General features: G+C 46.4%; 1 protein-coding gene across 1 annotated transcript in view; it reads left to right on the top strand.

Moving 5' to 3' along the window:
- The window catches only part of TNRC6B (trinucleotide repeat containing adaptor 6B), a 52,014-nt gene that overhangs the window by 22,722 nt on the left and 11,983 nt on the right, over positions 1-17,309 (top strand). The window contains exon 8 of the mRNA XM_024200399.2: positions 8,589-8,714. Coding sequence (XP_024056167.2) covers positions 8,589-8,714 — 126 coding nt within the window. The remainder of the gene's footprint in view (positions 1-8,588; positions 8,715-17,309) is intronic.

The raw sequence follows: 17,309 nt of genomic DNA, 5'->3' as shown, positions 1-17,309 counted from the left end.
ACAGACAAAATCACAATTTTCCAAGACTTTTTCTTTCTGCTTTCATTTCTGCAAGTTATCTGAAGCATTCTTTCTAGATTAGACTATCCCATGTGCTGTGTTTGTCCATTTACTGTTGGCTTCCCTACATCTGTTGTATGTTGCAGTAGCATCTCTTTCATATCTTTACCTGTTTTAAATGGGCACTGTCAACCTTTTTAGATTTCAAATATTAATTGCTTTAAATTATGATTTGGAGAGGGTCCCCTGGATTCAAAATGTTTATTTTAAATGCAGTTCATTTGATTCAATAAAATGTGAAACAGGTAAAATATTGTTATATAAATGTTGTGGGCGTTCTCTGTCCAATAAACATTTTTTTAAAAGTGCATATTTTTAAACTATTCCATTTTGGGGTAACAGGCCAAACACCAGCTTTATGAACTCCCTCTGCTGGTCTAATTAACGAACACCATTTGCAGAGGTGCATACTGTGGACACAAATTGGTGTGTGCAAACAGAAGTAAATAATAGGAACTCATTCTAGCTGTATCTACTGCTTTAGTGGAAATAATCACTATCAGAGAAGGACAAAATTAGTAAAGAAAGAATTTTTCTATGCATCTAAGAGGTTTTTTAAAAATACCTTCACCTCTACAGAAGTTGTTGACATGGCTCCTTAACCAAAAATCTCCAAATGCCAGCAGTTAAACTGAGTCAGAAGTTTGCCCATGTAATTGCTATTACAAACTACCTTTGCTTATTCCTGATCACTCACAGTCCTTCTTTCTCTCCTTTTGCATTCTGTTGCTTCACTAACCAACTCCTGCTGATTGGCTAACTACTGCTTCAGCTGACTTTGCCTTTCTCCAATCAAGACGGGTGCCTTGGGGATGAGGCTCCCTGCTCTCCCTTCTCCCCTTCTCCCAGCTACAAGCTGTCTCCCTCTGGTTCCACACTACCCAACGTCAGCCTTGGGGCAATCGGCTCAGGGCTCAACCCCCAAAACTTCGCTGCTAGACAAGTAAGGAGGCCACCTTCTCAGATTTATTACTACGTGGCTGCAACGTAGGCTTAATTCTGGTCAGCTGGTTTTCTTACAAGATTTATTGATCACTGACTACACAGTATAATGTATATTAACATAGGTTTCAGATATGCTAGCCTTCAAAAATCCACCTTCCTTCCTATTGTCCAGTATATATTTTGTTCGTTTTGTTGGCCTCTTATTGCCTGCAACACAGGATGATCTTCTAGACTTTCATTTTAAGAGTGGTTTGCTTCAAATTTGTCTTGGACTTTTTTTACCCAGGTTTTATACAGTGACTTATATGTGGAAATATGTTTAAAGGAGTTAAACTTATTTTTTTAAAAAGACTCTGCAAGAATAAAAGGCTAGAAGGAGACTGATTCCTAGTTAGTAACTACACCTCTACCCCGATATAACGCTGTCCTCGGGAGCCAAAAAATCTTACTGCGTTATAGGTGAAACCGCGTTATATCGAACTTGCTTTGATCCGCTGGAGTGCGCAGCCCCGCCCCCCCAGAGCACTGCTGTACCGTGTTATATCGGGTCGCATTATATCGGGGTAGAGGTGTATTAATTATTAGTGAAGCTGGTCAGAAAATGGTAAGTATTTTCCATGAACATTTTTGAAAAATGAAAAATATTCTTTAAAAAAAAAAACACTGAATTTTTGTTCTTTGAGTGCTGGTCTCTGTGTGTATTCTACACATGGGTGCACATGTACTCCAGAGATTTGTAGCAAGTATTGTCCGTTGGTCCACAGTGTGCAGTTGTTTTCCTCATTCTCCAAACTGAGGGCATAACGGGTGGTGTGGCCCAACGCCTTTGCAGTTCCATTCATTCTTACTGTCAGATCATCTGAGTTGGAATTCTCTGTGTCCGCGGCTATGATTCTGGCTCCATCCCACAGACCAAAAGATTGGCACCTGTCGCCCCATATGGGATCCTCTGAGTAGCAGACTGTTGGACACTGCAGATCTATCAGTTCCCACGTCAGGATCTCCTCAAACTCCAAGAAGGATGGCCATCTTTATGTCACTGGAGGATATTTTCATTCCGCCCTGTTCACAATCTCCTCTTCTATTGGGCCAAGTCCTTCTTACAGACATTTCTATACCCGAAGAACCCACCTTGAGGGGAAGAGGATCCTCCCATGCTGCGTCCACAAGTTGGAATATCCTCCCCACTAGTGCTTCCAGTAGAGCAGGACCCTACCTTTTCAGAGTGAATGTGCCATATGAGCCTGATGCTCCCATATGAGCCTCCCTATACCCTCCTCCACAAGGGAAACATGCCCAGACGGAGGCCTTGGAGCTGACTTGGATATGGCTACCCAGGGGACTATTGATACCCTATTTCTTGCTCCCATCCCCTCAACCAGTTGACCCTTTCTACTGGCCATATTGTGCCCCATATAACAAATATCCTAGATTTGTGCAAGGATCCCACTGACCCTTTTCTCCCAGCTGATACCAACCAGCTCCTTTGGAGTTTGTGAAGTAAGAAGTCAAGCTGGATCTGCTGGTCCCAATGGATGTGTCATCCTCCTCACCTGATGAGGCCTCTTCCCTTCCCTGCCTGATGACCACAGGCAGTACCAGGAGCTGTTACAGAGGGTAGCAACCAAGCTCAAGATACCTCTTGAGGAGGTCCAGGACACAGAGCGTGGTCCAATCAGACATCCTTCAACCTTCTGACCCTAATAAGGTGGCCCTCCCAGTCAACAAGGCCATTTTGGAACCCTCCAGATCTGTGTGGCATGTCCCTGCCACCTGTGCCCCTATCCTTGAGGGCTGAAAAACAATATTCTGTGCCAACTAAATGGGCAGTTTTTTATTTATCCATCCACAGCCCAACTCCTTAGTGATACAGGCAGCTATAGAGAGGTCCAGGTCACAGCACCCCAAGTCTACTCTAACTGACAAGGGCGCTAAATGCATTGACCTCTTGAGGAGGAAAGTATTTTCACGAGCTAGTCTCTAATTCAAAGTTGCTAGTTACCAGGCATTGTTAGGAGAGTATGATTTCCTAAATTATTCCAAAATTCTGTAATTTAGATACAAACATCCTGAGAAAGACAGGACTCCGATCCAAGATCTCATTGATGAAGGCAGGCTGGTGGCTAAGACTTCACTTCAAGCAGCAGTGGACTCAGCTGACACTCGGTCTAAAACCGTTACCACAGCTGTAGTCATGAGGCATGAATCGTGGCTGCACTCTTCGGGGTTCCCCAGGGAGGTTCAGAATACCTTTGAGAATTTTCCCTTTGGTGAGTCTAATCTCTTCAGTGAGAATACTGACAAGTCACTACACTCTCTTAAGGACTCCAGGACAACTCTCCACTCCTGGGCATTTACACCCCAGCTCTGAAGAGGAAACACCACAAGCAAACCAATAGACCCAAATATCTTCCCATCCCCCCAGCATTTTATCACCAGCACCCGTATGAACCACCATGCAAAACAACAGAGGGTTCAAAGACTCAGATGCACCGCTTCCTCCACCTCTGACTGCTGCCCAGTCCTGCCCATCATCCAAGGGTTTCTTGTGATCTGATTCTCAAGGACTGCATATTGATACTGATGCCATGCCACATTGCGCCCCCCCCCCCCCCCCAAATCTTTGGTGGCTGCCTTACCAACGTCACACACAACTGGAAGGCAATAACAGACAAGTGGATACTAGAGATCATTCACTCCAACTACCCAGTTGAGTTGATCTCACTTCCCACCACAAAAACCCCCTTCTCAGGGGCCACTCTCACGAGGAGATCCTTCATCAGGATGTGAACTCTCTCCTCCAAAAAGGGGTTATAGAGCAGATGCCACCTCAGCATTGAGGGGGGATTCTAGTTCCTATATTTCATAATTTCCAAGAAAAATTGAGGATAGGGACCAATTCTTGATGTATGCCAACTATATGCCTTTATGCACAATCAAAAATAATTTCCTCCCTGTAGGATAAGAGATGGTTTGTGGTCCTTGATATGAAAGATGCTTGCTTTTAGGTAGATATTCATCAGTCCCACAGAAGATTTCTTCAGTTCATTGTGAGGACAAGAGAAATACCAATTCAGAGTACTTCCATTCAGGCTGGTGATGGCACTCAGGCCTTCACAAAAATCTTCTGTGTGGTGGCGGCCCAAATGAGACATGATGGCTACATTATCTTCCTGTATCTGCACGACTGGCTGCTAATGAGCAGATCAAGCCAGAAGGTCCAATCAATAGTCTTATTCTTACTCCACTTTCTGACATTTCTGGAGGTCTGTGTAAACAAGCACTTTGACTCCCACAAGGACTATAGATTTCATAGGAGCAACCCTGGATATATCCTCAGAAAAAGCCAACCACCCTATAGACAAATTTCAGGTTATGAATAACTTGATAAACCAAGTAACCCTCAGACCTTGCACCACAATCACCGTCTGCCTTTCCCTTCTAAGCCACATGGCTGCATACACGTACATAGTGCCATTTGCCAGACTCCACATTTGTTATTTGCAGGCCTGTCTTCAGTCTGTCTGCTCACCAGACAAGGACAACATGAATATCAGGTAACAATCCCACTGAAAGTCAGATCCTCTCTCAGTGGTGGACGAAACTGGACCAGGTGTGAGCAGGAGTCCCCTTTCTTCCACCCATCCTTGATGCGTCCCTCATAGGATGGGGAGCACATACGGACAGTCACACTGCAAAAGGCACGTGGTGCCCACGGGAGGCCAGAATGCATATCATTCTGCTGGAGATTAGAGCAGTTCACCTAACCTGCAACAAATACTTCTCCCTCACATGATCCTGCCACATCCAGATAATGCGTGACCACATGACAACTGTCTTATATAAACAGGGTGAATAGAGACAATGAATTATGGAACTGGTGCATCAAGAACCACATCATACTCTTAGCAACCTACACATCAGGTGTGCAGAATACTCTGCCAGACATTCTGAGCAAGCACTTTGCCATAGACCGTGAATGGGAAATATGCAATTGTGTCATAACCAAAATCTTCACCCACTGAGCAATGTTATCTTGTGGCTTGTTCACCTCCCAAACAAACAAGAAATTCAATCTCTACTGCTCAAGAGCAGCATTAGGCCGAGACTTCAGGCATGATGCCTTTCTGTTGTTCTGGGTGGACCATCTGAGGTACATCTTCCCTCCCAATGCTCAGCTACCTTAGGTTCTCTGCAAAATTCACCTTGACAGGTCAGGGTTATCCCTTATCACACCCAAATGATATAGCGATAAAGAGTCCTGTGGCACCTTATAGACTAACACATGTATTGGAGCATAAGCTGCGTCTGACGAAGTGGGTATTCACCCATGAAAGCTTATGCTCCAATATGTCTGTTGTTCTTTAAGGTGCCACAGGACTCTTTGTCGCTTTTTACAGATCCAGACTAACACAGCTACACCTCTGATACTTGACAACAAATGATATAGGCAGTTTTGGTTTCCAGACCTACTACAATGTCATCCCCTGTTCTCCCATCTCTATTTGACCCTTTCTGGATCTGTTAACTAGGACCAGGGCAGGATCAGACATCCCAACCCAGAGCCTCTTCACTCACAGCCTAGCATTTGGATGGGCATGAGACCTAGAACGTTCATGTTCAGAGGCCATCTGAACTATCATCTGTCACAATGGAAAAACCTCCACTAGAAAATGCTATTTAGCTAAATGGAGGCATTTCTCTACCTGCTCACAACAGAATCAGTTATCACCAGAATCAGTAGGTGTCCGTGTCATTTTAGACTATCTCCTGTCCCTACCGGCACATTAAAAGTCAGCAATCAATGCCTTTCATCCTCTGGTGGAAGGCTGCTCTATCTTTACTCACCCTACCATAATTTGATTCTTGAAAGGCCTCATTGGGACCTTCCTGCCAGTGATGAAACGCGCACCACAATGAGATCTCAACTTGGTACTATGATCTCTTATCAGACCGCGTTTCAAACCAATGGCCACATGTTCCATGTCACACCTCTCCATGAATATTACCTAATCGTAGTTGCCATCACACTTGGAACACTTGTGACAGAACCGCCGTACATCATATTTTATAGAGAAAAGGCCCTCTTTCATCTCCACCAGATATTCATCCCCAAGGTAATTTCAGAGTTCCATATGACCCAACCTATTCACTTACCAGTGTTCTTCCCTAAGCCTCATGTTTCCAATGAGGAAGAGAGGCCGCAGTCTCTCAGTGTCAGACAGATCATGGCCTTTTATCTGCAAAGAACAAAACCAATTAGGAAAACACAGAGACTATTTGTTTCTGTAGCAGAACGATCATGAGGACAAGCATTATCAGCCCAGAGACTCACTGAGTGGATCTCTGGAAGCATCATTCTGTGTTATCAGCTAACACATATTCCTCCCCAGGACTTGGTGAGGGCCTGCTCTATGGGAGCACAGGCAACCTCAATGGCATTTCTTACCAGTACTGGACATTTGTAAGGCAGGTACCTGGATCTCCATCCACACCTTTACAAAGCATTACACCCTGGTTCAGGCTTCCTCAGCAGATGGAGCTGTGGGGACAGCAGTGTTACAGTCATCTATACCAGGGGTAGGCAACCTATGGCACGCGTGCCGAAGGCAGCATGCGAGCTGATTTTCAGTGGCACTCACATTGCCCGGGTCCTGGCCACCGGTCCAGGGGGCTCTGCATTTTAATTTAATTTTAAATGAAGCTTCTTAAACATTTTAAAAACCTTATTTACTTTACATACAACAACAGTTTATTTATGTATTATAGACTTATAGAAAGAGACCTTCCAAAAACTTTAAAATGTATGACTTGCATGCGAAACCTTAAATCAGAGTGAATAAATGAAGACTCGGCACACCACTTCTGAAAGGTTGCCAACCCCTGATCTATATCAGCTGCATCCTTACACCCTCCTCTTCTTTGACTGCTGCTTACTAATCACCCACATATAAAATACGGATAGGGACCAGCACTCGAAGAAGAAATGGAAGTTACTTACCTGTAACTGGTGGTTCTTCTAGTTGTATGGTCCCTAACTGTATTCCGCTACCCACCATCCTTTCCGTCTGCTTTGGATCCTATATGATTTGTGGTAAGGGAAGGAACTGGAGAGGCTTTGGTCTGTGCCTCATTTATGCCCTCAGTTTGGCACATGAGGGGAGCAACTATGCATCTGTGAACCAATGGTTATAATTTTTTTTTAATTTAAAAGGTTTGTTTGTTTGTTTGTTTTTTCATTAAAACCAAAAGCACAAACACATCACAGAAAAATTCAAAAGAAACTAATTTTCCATGACAATTTTCATGTAGGGGAAAAAAGGCCATTTTTTGGTCAAAGTAACTTTTCAGATGAAAAATTTGACCAGCTTTAATTATTTTAAGGCAATGGTGGACAGCTAAAGGCCTGTAGGTTATATAAGCAATAGACATACTTGTTTTAGTGACGACTGGTTCCTGAATCTTCAACCAACTCTGTCTCAGATCTTTCATAATGCAATAGCCAAGACGACTAAGTGACAAAATACTGCTTATCAACTTTTAAGTAGGAGAATGTTCTAGGACGTACTATTTGTTTTCTCTGAGCCTCACTTTCCATATTTGTAAAATGGGCTACTTAACTTTAACCAACTGTGTAAAGCAGTGGTCACTAACCGATTGATCGTGATCGACTGGTCAATCCTGGACCCTGTGCCAGTTGCTTGTGATCTCTGGCTGCTAAAAGTCTGGTGGCACAGTGGAGCTAAGGCAGGGGCCGCAGAGACATGCCAGCCGCTTCTGGAAGTGGTGTGGGACCAGGGCAGGCAGGGAGCCTGCCTTAGCCCCGTTACGCCGCTGACTGGGAGCTGCCTGTGGTAACCACCTCCTGGCTGGATCCTGCACCCAAACTCCCTCCCAGATCCCGCCCCCCCCCCCCCCCCCCCCCCCCCCCCCCCCGACCCAGCCCTGAGCCCACACCCAAACTTCTTCCCAGAGCTTGTACCCCTCACACCCTCCCACACCCCAACACTCTGCCCCAGCCCAGAGCCCCCTCCTACACCCAAACTCTCCCTCCCAGAGCCCATGCCCCATACCACCTCCTGCACCCCAACCTCCTGCCCCAGGCTCAGGCCTGAGCCCCCTCCCGTACCCTGAACCCCTCGACCCCAGCCCAGAGCCTGCACCCCCTCCCACACCTCAACCCTCTTCCCCAGGCCAGTGAATGAGGGTGGGGGAGAGCGAGCGACGGAGGAAGGGGGGAATGGAGTGAATGGGGCCGGGTAGATTCTGGGTTGATCTTAAATTCAAAAAGTGATCTTGTGCATAAAAAGGTTGGAGACCACTGGTGTATTGAGATCCTTGGATGAAAAGTACAATGTACATGTGGAGGAAGAGGCTATATTTCAAAAACTTCAGTTTATAAAGAGACTTAGGGGGGATAAAGCGGATTGAGGTTGGTATCGTCTGAATAATTCAGGCGTGAGGGTATTCTCTGTAGTGAAATATTCTTGCGATACTCTTAGTAAACAGCCAACAGCACACAGAAATCCATTAGCCTAAGGGATTAGAATTTTTACTGACTCACCATTATTTTAATTTTATAGGCTGGCAATCATGGTTTATTTGGAAACAGCACAGCACAATCGAGGGGCATGCACACACCAGTGCAGCCACTAAACCCTTCCCCCAATATCCGGGCACAAGTGCCTCCCCAGTTTCTTTCCCCCCAGGTAAGTAGTTTAACATTTCTGGTTTCTTACAAGGTATAAGGCTTACAGGATTTACAGTACATGTTTTAAGGCTTTTCACATGCATACTTGGTGTGGACCTGACATATTTTACTAGTGGAACCCTTAGATTTTGTTTGAAATTTTCCATTGTGATTTGGGATTTCAATGCTTTGCAGACTGGAATCCTTCTTTCTTACATTCCAATGGGAGCTCAGTGTGAGAATGTTTACTGCCCTTTTTTTTAAATCTTCAGTGTAAGCTCATAAGTCCTAAGTTCCATACTGATTCTTTGCAAGATGATTAAAAAAAATAAATTGCTACTAGAGGGATGCACACTTCATAGTTTGAGTAGGCTGAGCTTATTGCATGCACCAAGGCCTCCTTGCATCCCTCCTCATCCCCTCTCTCCCAGAAGCTTCCTATTTGCCACCTTCTCATACTCCTCTATTTCAGGACTCCCTACAACTCTTCCCAGTTTCCCCCTTAGGGGGTTCTATGTGCCCCCATACCAGGGTTCCCCAGTCTTCCTCTTACCAGGTGTTCCATGGGTGCCCTCATCCTCTCCTTCCCCCCATGTCAGGGGCTCTGTGTGCGCCCCACTTTCCCTCTTCCCCCATATCAGTCTCTGCCATTCTCTCCCCATGGCAGGGGTTCAGTACAACCCTTACTACCCTTTTCCTGTGCATGCCAGGAGCTCTGTCTGCTTCCATTCCCACCTTCCCCTTATACTAAAGCCTCCCCCCAGTCGCCCCTCACTCGATGTTGTTTGCCCCCTTTCCCTCTTCCCCCATACCAGGTTCCTCCATTCTCCCCTCTCCCCATGTCTGGGCTGGGTGCATGCCCCCATTCCTCCTATGCCACCCACCATCTTCCTAACTGATAAACAAGTCATTGAGGTCATGAATATGTTACAGTCTAGTGGGAAGATAAGCAGAGATGAGATGTATTCTAATGCTGGGAGGGATTAATGAGTGCCATTAATCAGTTTGAAGTATAATAGTTGCAGAAGTGCTTGAAACAGTGGCTGTACTAATTAAAGTACTGGCAGGAGCTTTGTGTCTTTTTCCCACCACCTTCCCCTTTTTGCCCCTTTTGGTTTTCCAATTTTCCCCAAAATCAATAAGGTTCTGGCCACTGATGCCTAGAACATTTCTTGAAATTTTGGAATTGATCAGATGCGGCATTCAAAAGTTCTCACTACATCCACACTGAGAAATGCCATTGAGTCAAGTGTAGGGCCTTCTTAAGCTTGGCCAGTTAATGTGAGATACAAGATCAGCCAAACCTTTTTACTTAAGTATGAAAAATTTCTCTCTTCTTCAACCATGCTTGCTTTCCAGCCTCCTGAGTGTGTGGTTCAGTGAAGGACTGGACTAGAGGAAGAAAACTGGGCAGTTTACTCATAGCCCAGATTTCTCAGGGCTCAAGCTTACCAAACATGCACATCTCCTTTGTTCCCTTTGCTTTGGGCTCTGTTAAGGCTTTTTGGAAACGTTGAATGCTGTGGAGGAGATGGAGATCTCCCATAGATAGGGAAGTGAACTCTTGGCACCAGGCACAAAGTTATTGGCTCTCATGCCAACCTCAACTCCTTTTCCTTTTCACATGTCAAAAACCCCAACCCAGACATACTCAGTTGTTGGAGTTCAATGTGATGATACAGTGTCATGGTTCCTGGTTGGTTACACATGTGCAAAGGTTTCCAGTTTAATGCAGTCTTCAAAACATACCTTCCTATTGGGTGTGTGTAATGTTACATATTGTCAGTTACCTGAATTATGTATTCTGTTCAAGCCAGAAGTTTACTACTTCTTCGAGTAACATCCCTATTGGTGTTCCACTTCAGGTGTTCATGCGTCTCTCAAGCTCTTGGTGGGAAATTTTCAGTTAGCAACATCCATTCAGCCCACGCATGTGCCCTGTGACTCCTAGTACTGGATACTGAGGCTATATAGGGGTGCACAGACGAACTGCCCTCAGTTCCTTCTCAACCACATTGGCCTGAAACAGAACCCTAGCATGTCTGCCTTGAGCGTGTATCGGCTTTTCTAATATTTCTATAGCGATTAAGATAGTTTTTGTAGTGTTAGTGTAGTTATAGTTAAATAAGTAGTGAGAGGATTGTTTTACTCCACTCTTTCCCCAGGGAGACTTATTTTTTTTTCCTGCCAGGACATGTCTGACTCTTTAGGAGTGGCAACGTCAAAACCTGGTGATGGCCACTCTATTTTAACGTGTCCATTGCTTGGGGAAGTCCCACGTCTCCCAGAAGTGCAAATTCTGCCTTTCCCTGAAGTCCAGAGCAAGAAAAAACAGGAGATTAAATTCACTGCTAATGATGGAACACTCCCTTTAGCCAGCTTCTGAGTCAGGTCAAGAAGGCTCCCCCATTACATCAGTCTCTGGACAGATCCAGTGCCCCTTCTACTTTGGTGCAAGCTTCCCTTAAGAAAGGGAAGACTTTGCAGGCTTCAAGGAAGGCTTCCAGAAAAAAGAAGTGAGGACTCTCACCTTAACAAGCCAACTCCGAAAAAGTCCAGGTACCCGACAAGATCTACAGTTTCCAGAGTCTTGACCTCTCCACTCAGTACAATTGAATCGAAGGCCTCCTCCTCCAATAGCCCTCGGATCGCTACCCCTTCCTGCTTCTCCACGTGGGCACCAATGATACTGCCAAGAATAACCTTGAGCGGATCACTGCAGACTACGTGGCTCTGGGAAGAAGGATAAAGGAGTTTGAGGCGCAAGTGGTGTTCTCGTCCATCCTCCCTGTGGAAGGAAAAGGCCTGGGTAGAGACCGTCGAATCGTGGAAGTCAACGAATGGCTACGCAGGTGGTGTCGGAGAGAAGGCTTTGGATTCTTCGACCATGGGATGGTGTTCCAAGAAGGAGTGCTGGGCAGGGACGGGCTCCACCTAACGAAGAGAGGGAAGAGCATCTTCGCCAGCAGGCTGGCTAACCTAGTGAGGAGGGCTTTAAACTAGGTTCACCGGGGGAAGGAGACCAAAGCCCTGAGGTAAGTGGGGAAATGGGATCCTGGGAGGAAGCACAAGCAGGAGAGCGCAAGAGGGGAGGACTCCTGTCTCATACTGAGAAAGAGGGACGATCGATGAGTTATCTTAAGTGCCTATACACAAATGCAAGAAGCCTGGGAAACAAGCAGGGAGAACTGGAAGTCCTGGCACAGTCAGGGAACTATGATGCGATTGGAATAACAGAGACTTGGTGGGATAACTCACATGACTGGAGTACTATCATGGATGGATATAAACTGTTCAGGAAGGACAGGCAGGGCAGAAAAGGTGGGGGAGTTGCATTGTATGTAAGAGAGGAGTATGACTGCTCAGAGCTCCGGTATGAAACTGCAGAAAAACCTGAGTGTCTCTGGATAAAGTTGAGAAGTGTGAGCAACAAGGGTGATGTTGTGGTCGGAGTCTGCTATAGACCACCAGACCAGGGGGATGAGGTGGACGAGGCGTTCTTCCGGCAACTAACAGCAGTTGCTAGATCGCAGGCCCTGGTTCTCATGGGAGACTTTAATCACCCTGATATCTGCTGGGAGAGCAATACAGCGGTGCACAGACAATCCAGGAAGTTTTTGGAAAGTGTAGGGGACAATTTCCTGGTGCAAGTGCTGGAGGAACCAACTAGGGGCAGAGCTTTTCTTGACCTGCTGCTCACAAACAGGGAAGAATTAGTAGGGGAAGCAAAAGTGGATGGGAACCTGGGAGGCAGTGACCATGAGATGGTCGAGTTCAGGATCCTGACACAAGGAAGAAAGGAGAGCAGCAGAATACGGACCCTGGACTTCAGAAAAGCAGACTTTGACTCCCTCAGGGAACAGATGGGCAGGATCCCCTGGGAGAATAACATGAAGGGCAAAGGGGTCCAGGAGAGCTGGCTGTATTTTAAAGAATCCTTATTGCGGTTGCAGGAACAAACCATCCCGATGTGTAGAAAGAATAGTAAATATGGCAGGCGACCAGCTTGGCTAAACAGTGAAATCCTTGCTGACCTTAAACGCAAAAAAGAAGCTTACAAGAAGTGGAAGATTGGACAAATGACCAGGGAGGAGTATAAAAATATTGCTCAGGCATGCAGGAGTGAAATCAGGAAGGCCAAATCACACTTGGAGTTGCAGCTAGCAAGAGATGTTAAGAGTAACAAGAAGGGTTTCTTCAGGTATGTTAGCAACAAGAAGAAAGTCAAGGAAAGTGTGGGACCCTTACTGAATGAGGGAGGCAACCTAGTGACTGAGGATGTGGAAAAAGCTAATGTACTCAATGATTTTTTTGCCTCTGTCTTCACAAACAAGGTCAGCTCCCAGACTGCTGTACTGGGCAGCACAATATGGGGAGAAGGTGACCAGCCCTCTGTGGAGAAAGAAGTGGTTTGGGACTATTTAGAAAAACTGGACGTGCACAAGTCCATGGGGCCGGATGCGCTGCATCTGAGGGTGCTAAAGGAGTTGGTGGATGAGATTGCAGAGCCATTAGCCATTATTTTTGAAAACTCATGGCGATCGGGGGAGGTCCCGGATGACTGGAAAAAGGCTAATGTAGTGCCCATCTTTAAAAAAGGGAAGAAGGAGGATCCGGGGAACTACAGGCCAGTCAGCCTCACCTCAGTCCCTGGAAAAATCATGGAGGAGGTCCTCAAGGAATCTATTATGAAACACTTAGAGGAGAGGAAAGTGATCAGGAACAGTCAGCATGGATTCACCAAGGGGAAGTCGTGCCTGACTAACCTAATTGCCTTCTATGATGAGATAACTGGCTCTGTGGATGAGGGGAAAGCAGTGGATGTGTTATTCCTTGACTTTAGCAAAGCTTTTGATACGGTCTCCCTCAGTATTCTTGCTGCCAAGTTAAAGAAGTATGGGCTGGATGAATGGACTGTAAAATGGATAGAAAGCTGGCTAGATCGTCGGGCTCAACGGGTAGTGATCAATGGCTCCATGTCTAGTTGGCAACCGGTTTCAAGCGGAGTGCCCCAAGGGTCGGTCCTGGGGCCGGTTTTGTTTAATATTTTTATTAATGATCTGGAGGATGGAGTGGATTGCACTCTCAGCAAGTTTGCTGATGACACTAAACTAGGAGGCGTGGTAGATATACTAGAGGGTAGGGATCGGATACAGAGGGACCTAGACAAATTAGAGGATTGGGCCAAAAGAAACCTGATGAGGTTCAACAAGGACAAGTGCAGAGTCCTGCACTTAGGACGGAAGAATCCCATGCACAGCTACAGACTAGGGACCGAATGGCTAGGTAGCAGTTCTGCAGAAAAGGACCTAGGGGTCACAGTGGACGAGAAGCTGGATATGAGTCAACAGTGTGCTCTTGTTGCCAAGAAGGCTAATAGCATTTTGGGCTGTATAAGTAGGGGCATTGCCAGCAGATCGAGGGGCGTGATCATTCCCCTTTATTCGACATTGGTGAGGCCTCGTCTGGAGTACTGTGTCCAGTTTTGGGCCCCACACTACAAGAAGGATGTGGAAAAATTGGAAAGAGTCCAGCGGAGGGCAACAAAAATGATTAGGGGTCTGGAGCGCATGACTTATGAGGAGAGGCTGAGGGAACTGGGATTGTTTAGTCTCCAGAAAAGAAGAATGAGGGGGGATTTGATAGCAGCCTACAACTACCTGAAAGGGGGTTCCAAAGAGGATGGAACTCGGCTGTTCTCAATGGTGGCAGATGACAGAACAAGGAGCAATGGTCTCAAGTTGCAGTGGGGGAGGTCTAGGTAGGATATTAGGAAACACTATTTCACTAGGAGGGTGGTGAAGCACTGGAACGCGTTACCTAGGGAGGTGGTGGAGTCTCCTTCCTTGGAGGTTTTTAAGGCCCGGCTTGACAAAGCCCTGGCTGGGATGATTTAGTTGGGAATTGGTCCTGCTTTGAGCAGGGGGTTGGACTAGATGACCTCCTGAGGTCCCTTCCAACCCTGATATTCTATGATTCTATGATACTGGTGGAGCCATAAAGTCCTGGAGCACGAAGGAGAGAGACAGCTCCGATAGGGCCATGGTACTTTCTACCAGCTTGGAGGACAAGCATAGATATTTGCGACTAGTATTGTTGAGGTCAGCCCAGCCATTGGTACCCAGGCATGCAGCACCCTCGGCACCAAGCAAGCAGTGGTCCTCAGATACATTGGCCTCTACTTCAGTATGCCCCCCGTCAGCAGTACTGTCTGCTTTGGCGACTTTGGCCTCGGCTAACACATTGGTACCGATCCTGTCTTTGGTGTCACAGGAGTTCAGATGTACTGAAGACCTCTTGATAACAGATGAACTAGAGTCCCCGCCCTTCACGGGTACTGAACATCTCTTGGTACCAAGACTCTGATCTCTGGACTACAATCTTCTAGTACTGCAGGACTGTCCACTTTTTTCTGCGGGTGCTCCTCCTTTGGATGAGATGGAGGAGAATTAAAGAGAGTTCCAGTTGGTCTCCTCTGTTTCTGTTTGGGGTTCTCTTAAGGAACCCATTCTCTGAAAGTCATAGGGAACATCAGGTTCATTATCAAGGGTGGTGGAACCAACCCTGCATGCTACCTCCACTTCTGTATGGGCCCCCTTAATGGCCACACTGGGACTCCTGGTCTACCTATTGATAGCAATTTGCCAGACCACTGGTACTGTCTCATTCGTAGGCCAGAGTTGTACAGTCCTCTCCTCCCCAATCGGCCCTCCCACAGGAGGAGACATTGGAGGAGCAGGAAGCTAGGGCGGATAAGGAGGCCCACCCCCATACACATATTTCATCCTCCTCTCCGGACGAGGCGGTTATGCCTCTACCACCATCCGTGGCCTTACATGCTGCGGTGACACTGGTGCCAGGTTCATCTCCATGGCGGTTGTCATGCTCAGGGAATCATGCTCCATCTCCCAGTGTTTCCAAGAGAAGTACAGAACACTGTGGATGACCTCCCCTTCGATGGTGGTAAACTGTTCTCGGAAACCACAGGAGTCCTTGCACACTCTAAAAGACCTCTTAGGGCTGTTATACAATCTCTGAGCATATATAGACATTTGAATAAGAAAAGGTTTAGTAGGTCAAAGACTGCCCAGAGATCACATCTTACTCAGTATTCCAAGTTCCATAAATCCACCGTGCCCCCCAGAAAGAGAGCGAGATTTCACAGAAAGAGGGCTGCCCACCTACTCTCCATGACCACCCAGCTATCTTCAAGGCAACAGTTTTGATGGGTTGGTCAAGGGTTCGAATCTTCCCTCACCTCTGGATTTACACCTGTGCCCATTAGCCCATCTCTTCCACCCCCACTCCCCATTGGAGACCTCCTTGCCTGTTGCCAACATGCTTGGAGGCAGATCGGTACAGACAAGTAGGTCATAACATTGGGTTATACCATCCATCGTACATCACTCTCTCTTTTCCAGGCCTCTTCCCCATGCCTCTTCAGGGACTCCTCTCAAGAGCTTTCATTGAGACAAAAAGTGAACTCTGTCCTTCAATTAGGAGCAATAGACCTGGTTCCTCCTCCTCCTCACAAGGGCAAGGGATTTTACCTGAAGGATTTCCTTGTCCCAAAGAAAGACGGAGGGTGGAGACTGATCTTAGATCCAAGACTTCTAAACAAGTTCATAAAGTCTCAAAAGTTCAGGGTGGTGACTAGAGAAAGGGGATTGGCTTTCAGCCCTCAACCTACAAGATGCCTATTTCCATAGAACTACTTCTATCATACCGGAAATACCTACACTTCACTATAGGCCACGATCATTTCCAATACTGATTCTTCCCTTCTATCTTTCCTTGGCCCCAGCAGTGTTCTCAAAAGTCCTGGCAGTAGTGGCTGCTTACCTCTGACAAGAAGCGATCCTAGTCTTCCTGTACCTCAATATCTAGCTACTCAAGGGCCATTCCTACAAAACAGTGCTATCTTCCTCTTAAATGGCCCTTGCTCTCTTCCAGGAGTTGGGTCTGCAGCAGAATGTAAAAAGGTTCACATTAGCTCCTGTACAGAAGATACAGTTTATAGAGGCATATTTGGACTTGCTGTGAGCCTACCTTCCCTGAACCTTGTCAGGTCTGGTACAGGCAGTTCAGGGGAACCAAAATAAAGAACTGTCTTCAGCTCCAGGAACATATGGCAGCTTCCACCATTGTGACCAATCACACAAGGCTACATCTCTGCTGCTTTCAGGGTTGGCTCAGAATGACCTATTCTTCAGTCAGAACAATTTGGACAGACAGGTGACAGTTCTACAAGCGAGGTACTCCTTAGACTGGTGGAAGGATCAGCTCAGTGTCTGAGAAGGCATTCCTTTCTGTCGACTAATCCCACCAGTGGCTTTAACAACAGGTGCAATCACTGTTGGAATGGGGAAACCACCTCAGTACCCTCATGACTCAGGGCAGATGAACAACCCAAGAAACAAGTCTCCACATCAGCCTGTGCTGTCAGAAACGCTTGCCTTCGTTTCTTACCTCTCATCAGGGACAAATCAATCAGGGTCATGATGGACAATGTATCCTGCATGTTCTATATCAACAAGCAGGGAGGAGCAAGATTCCCCTCCCTGTGCGCTGAAGCCATGAAACCATGGAATTAGTGCATAGCTTGTAAGATCCA

This window comes from Terrapene carolina, unplaced genomic scaffold (genome assembly GCF_002925995.2).
Source record: "Terrapene carolina triunguis isolate 2854851 unplaced genomic scaffold, T_m_triunguis-2.0 Scaffold247, whole genome shotgun sequence".
In the NCBI taxonomy this organism is placed as follows: Eukaryota; Metazoa; Chordata; order Testudines; family Emydidae; genus Terrapene; species Terrapene triunguis.
Note: the sequence above shows the minus strand (reverse complement) of the source record. Positions and strands in the feature narration are given on the sequence as shown.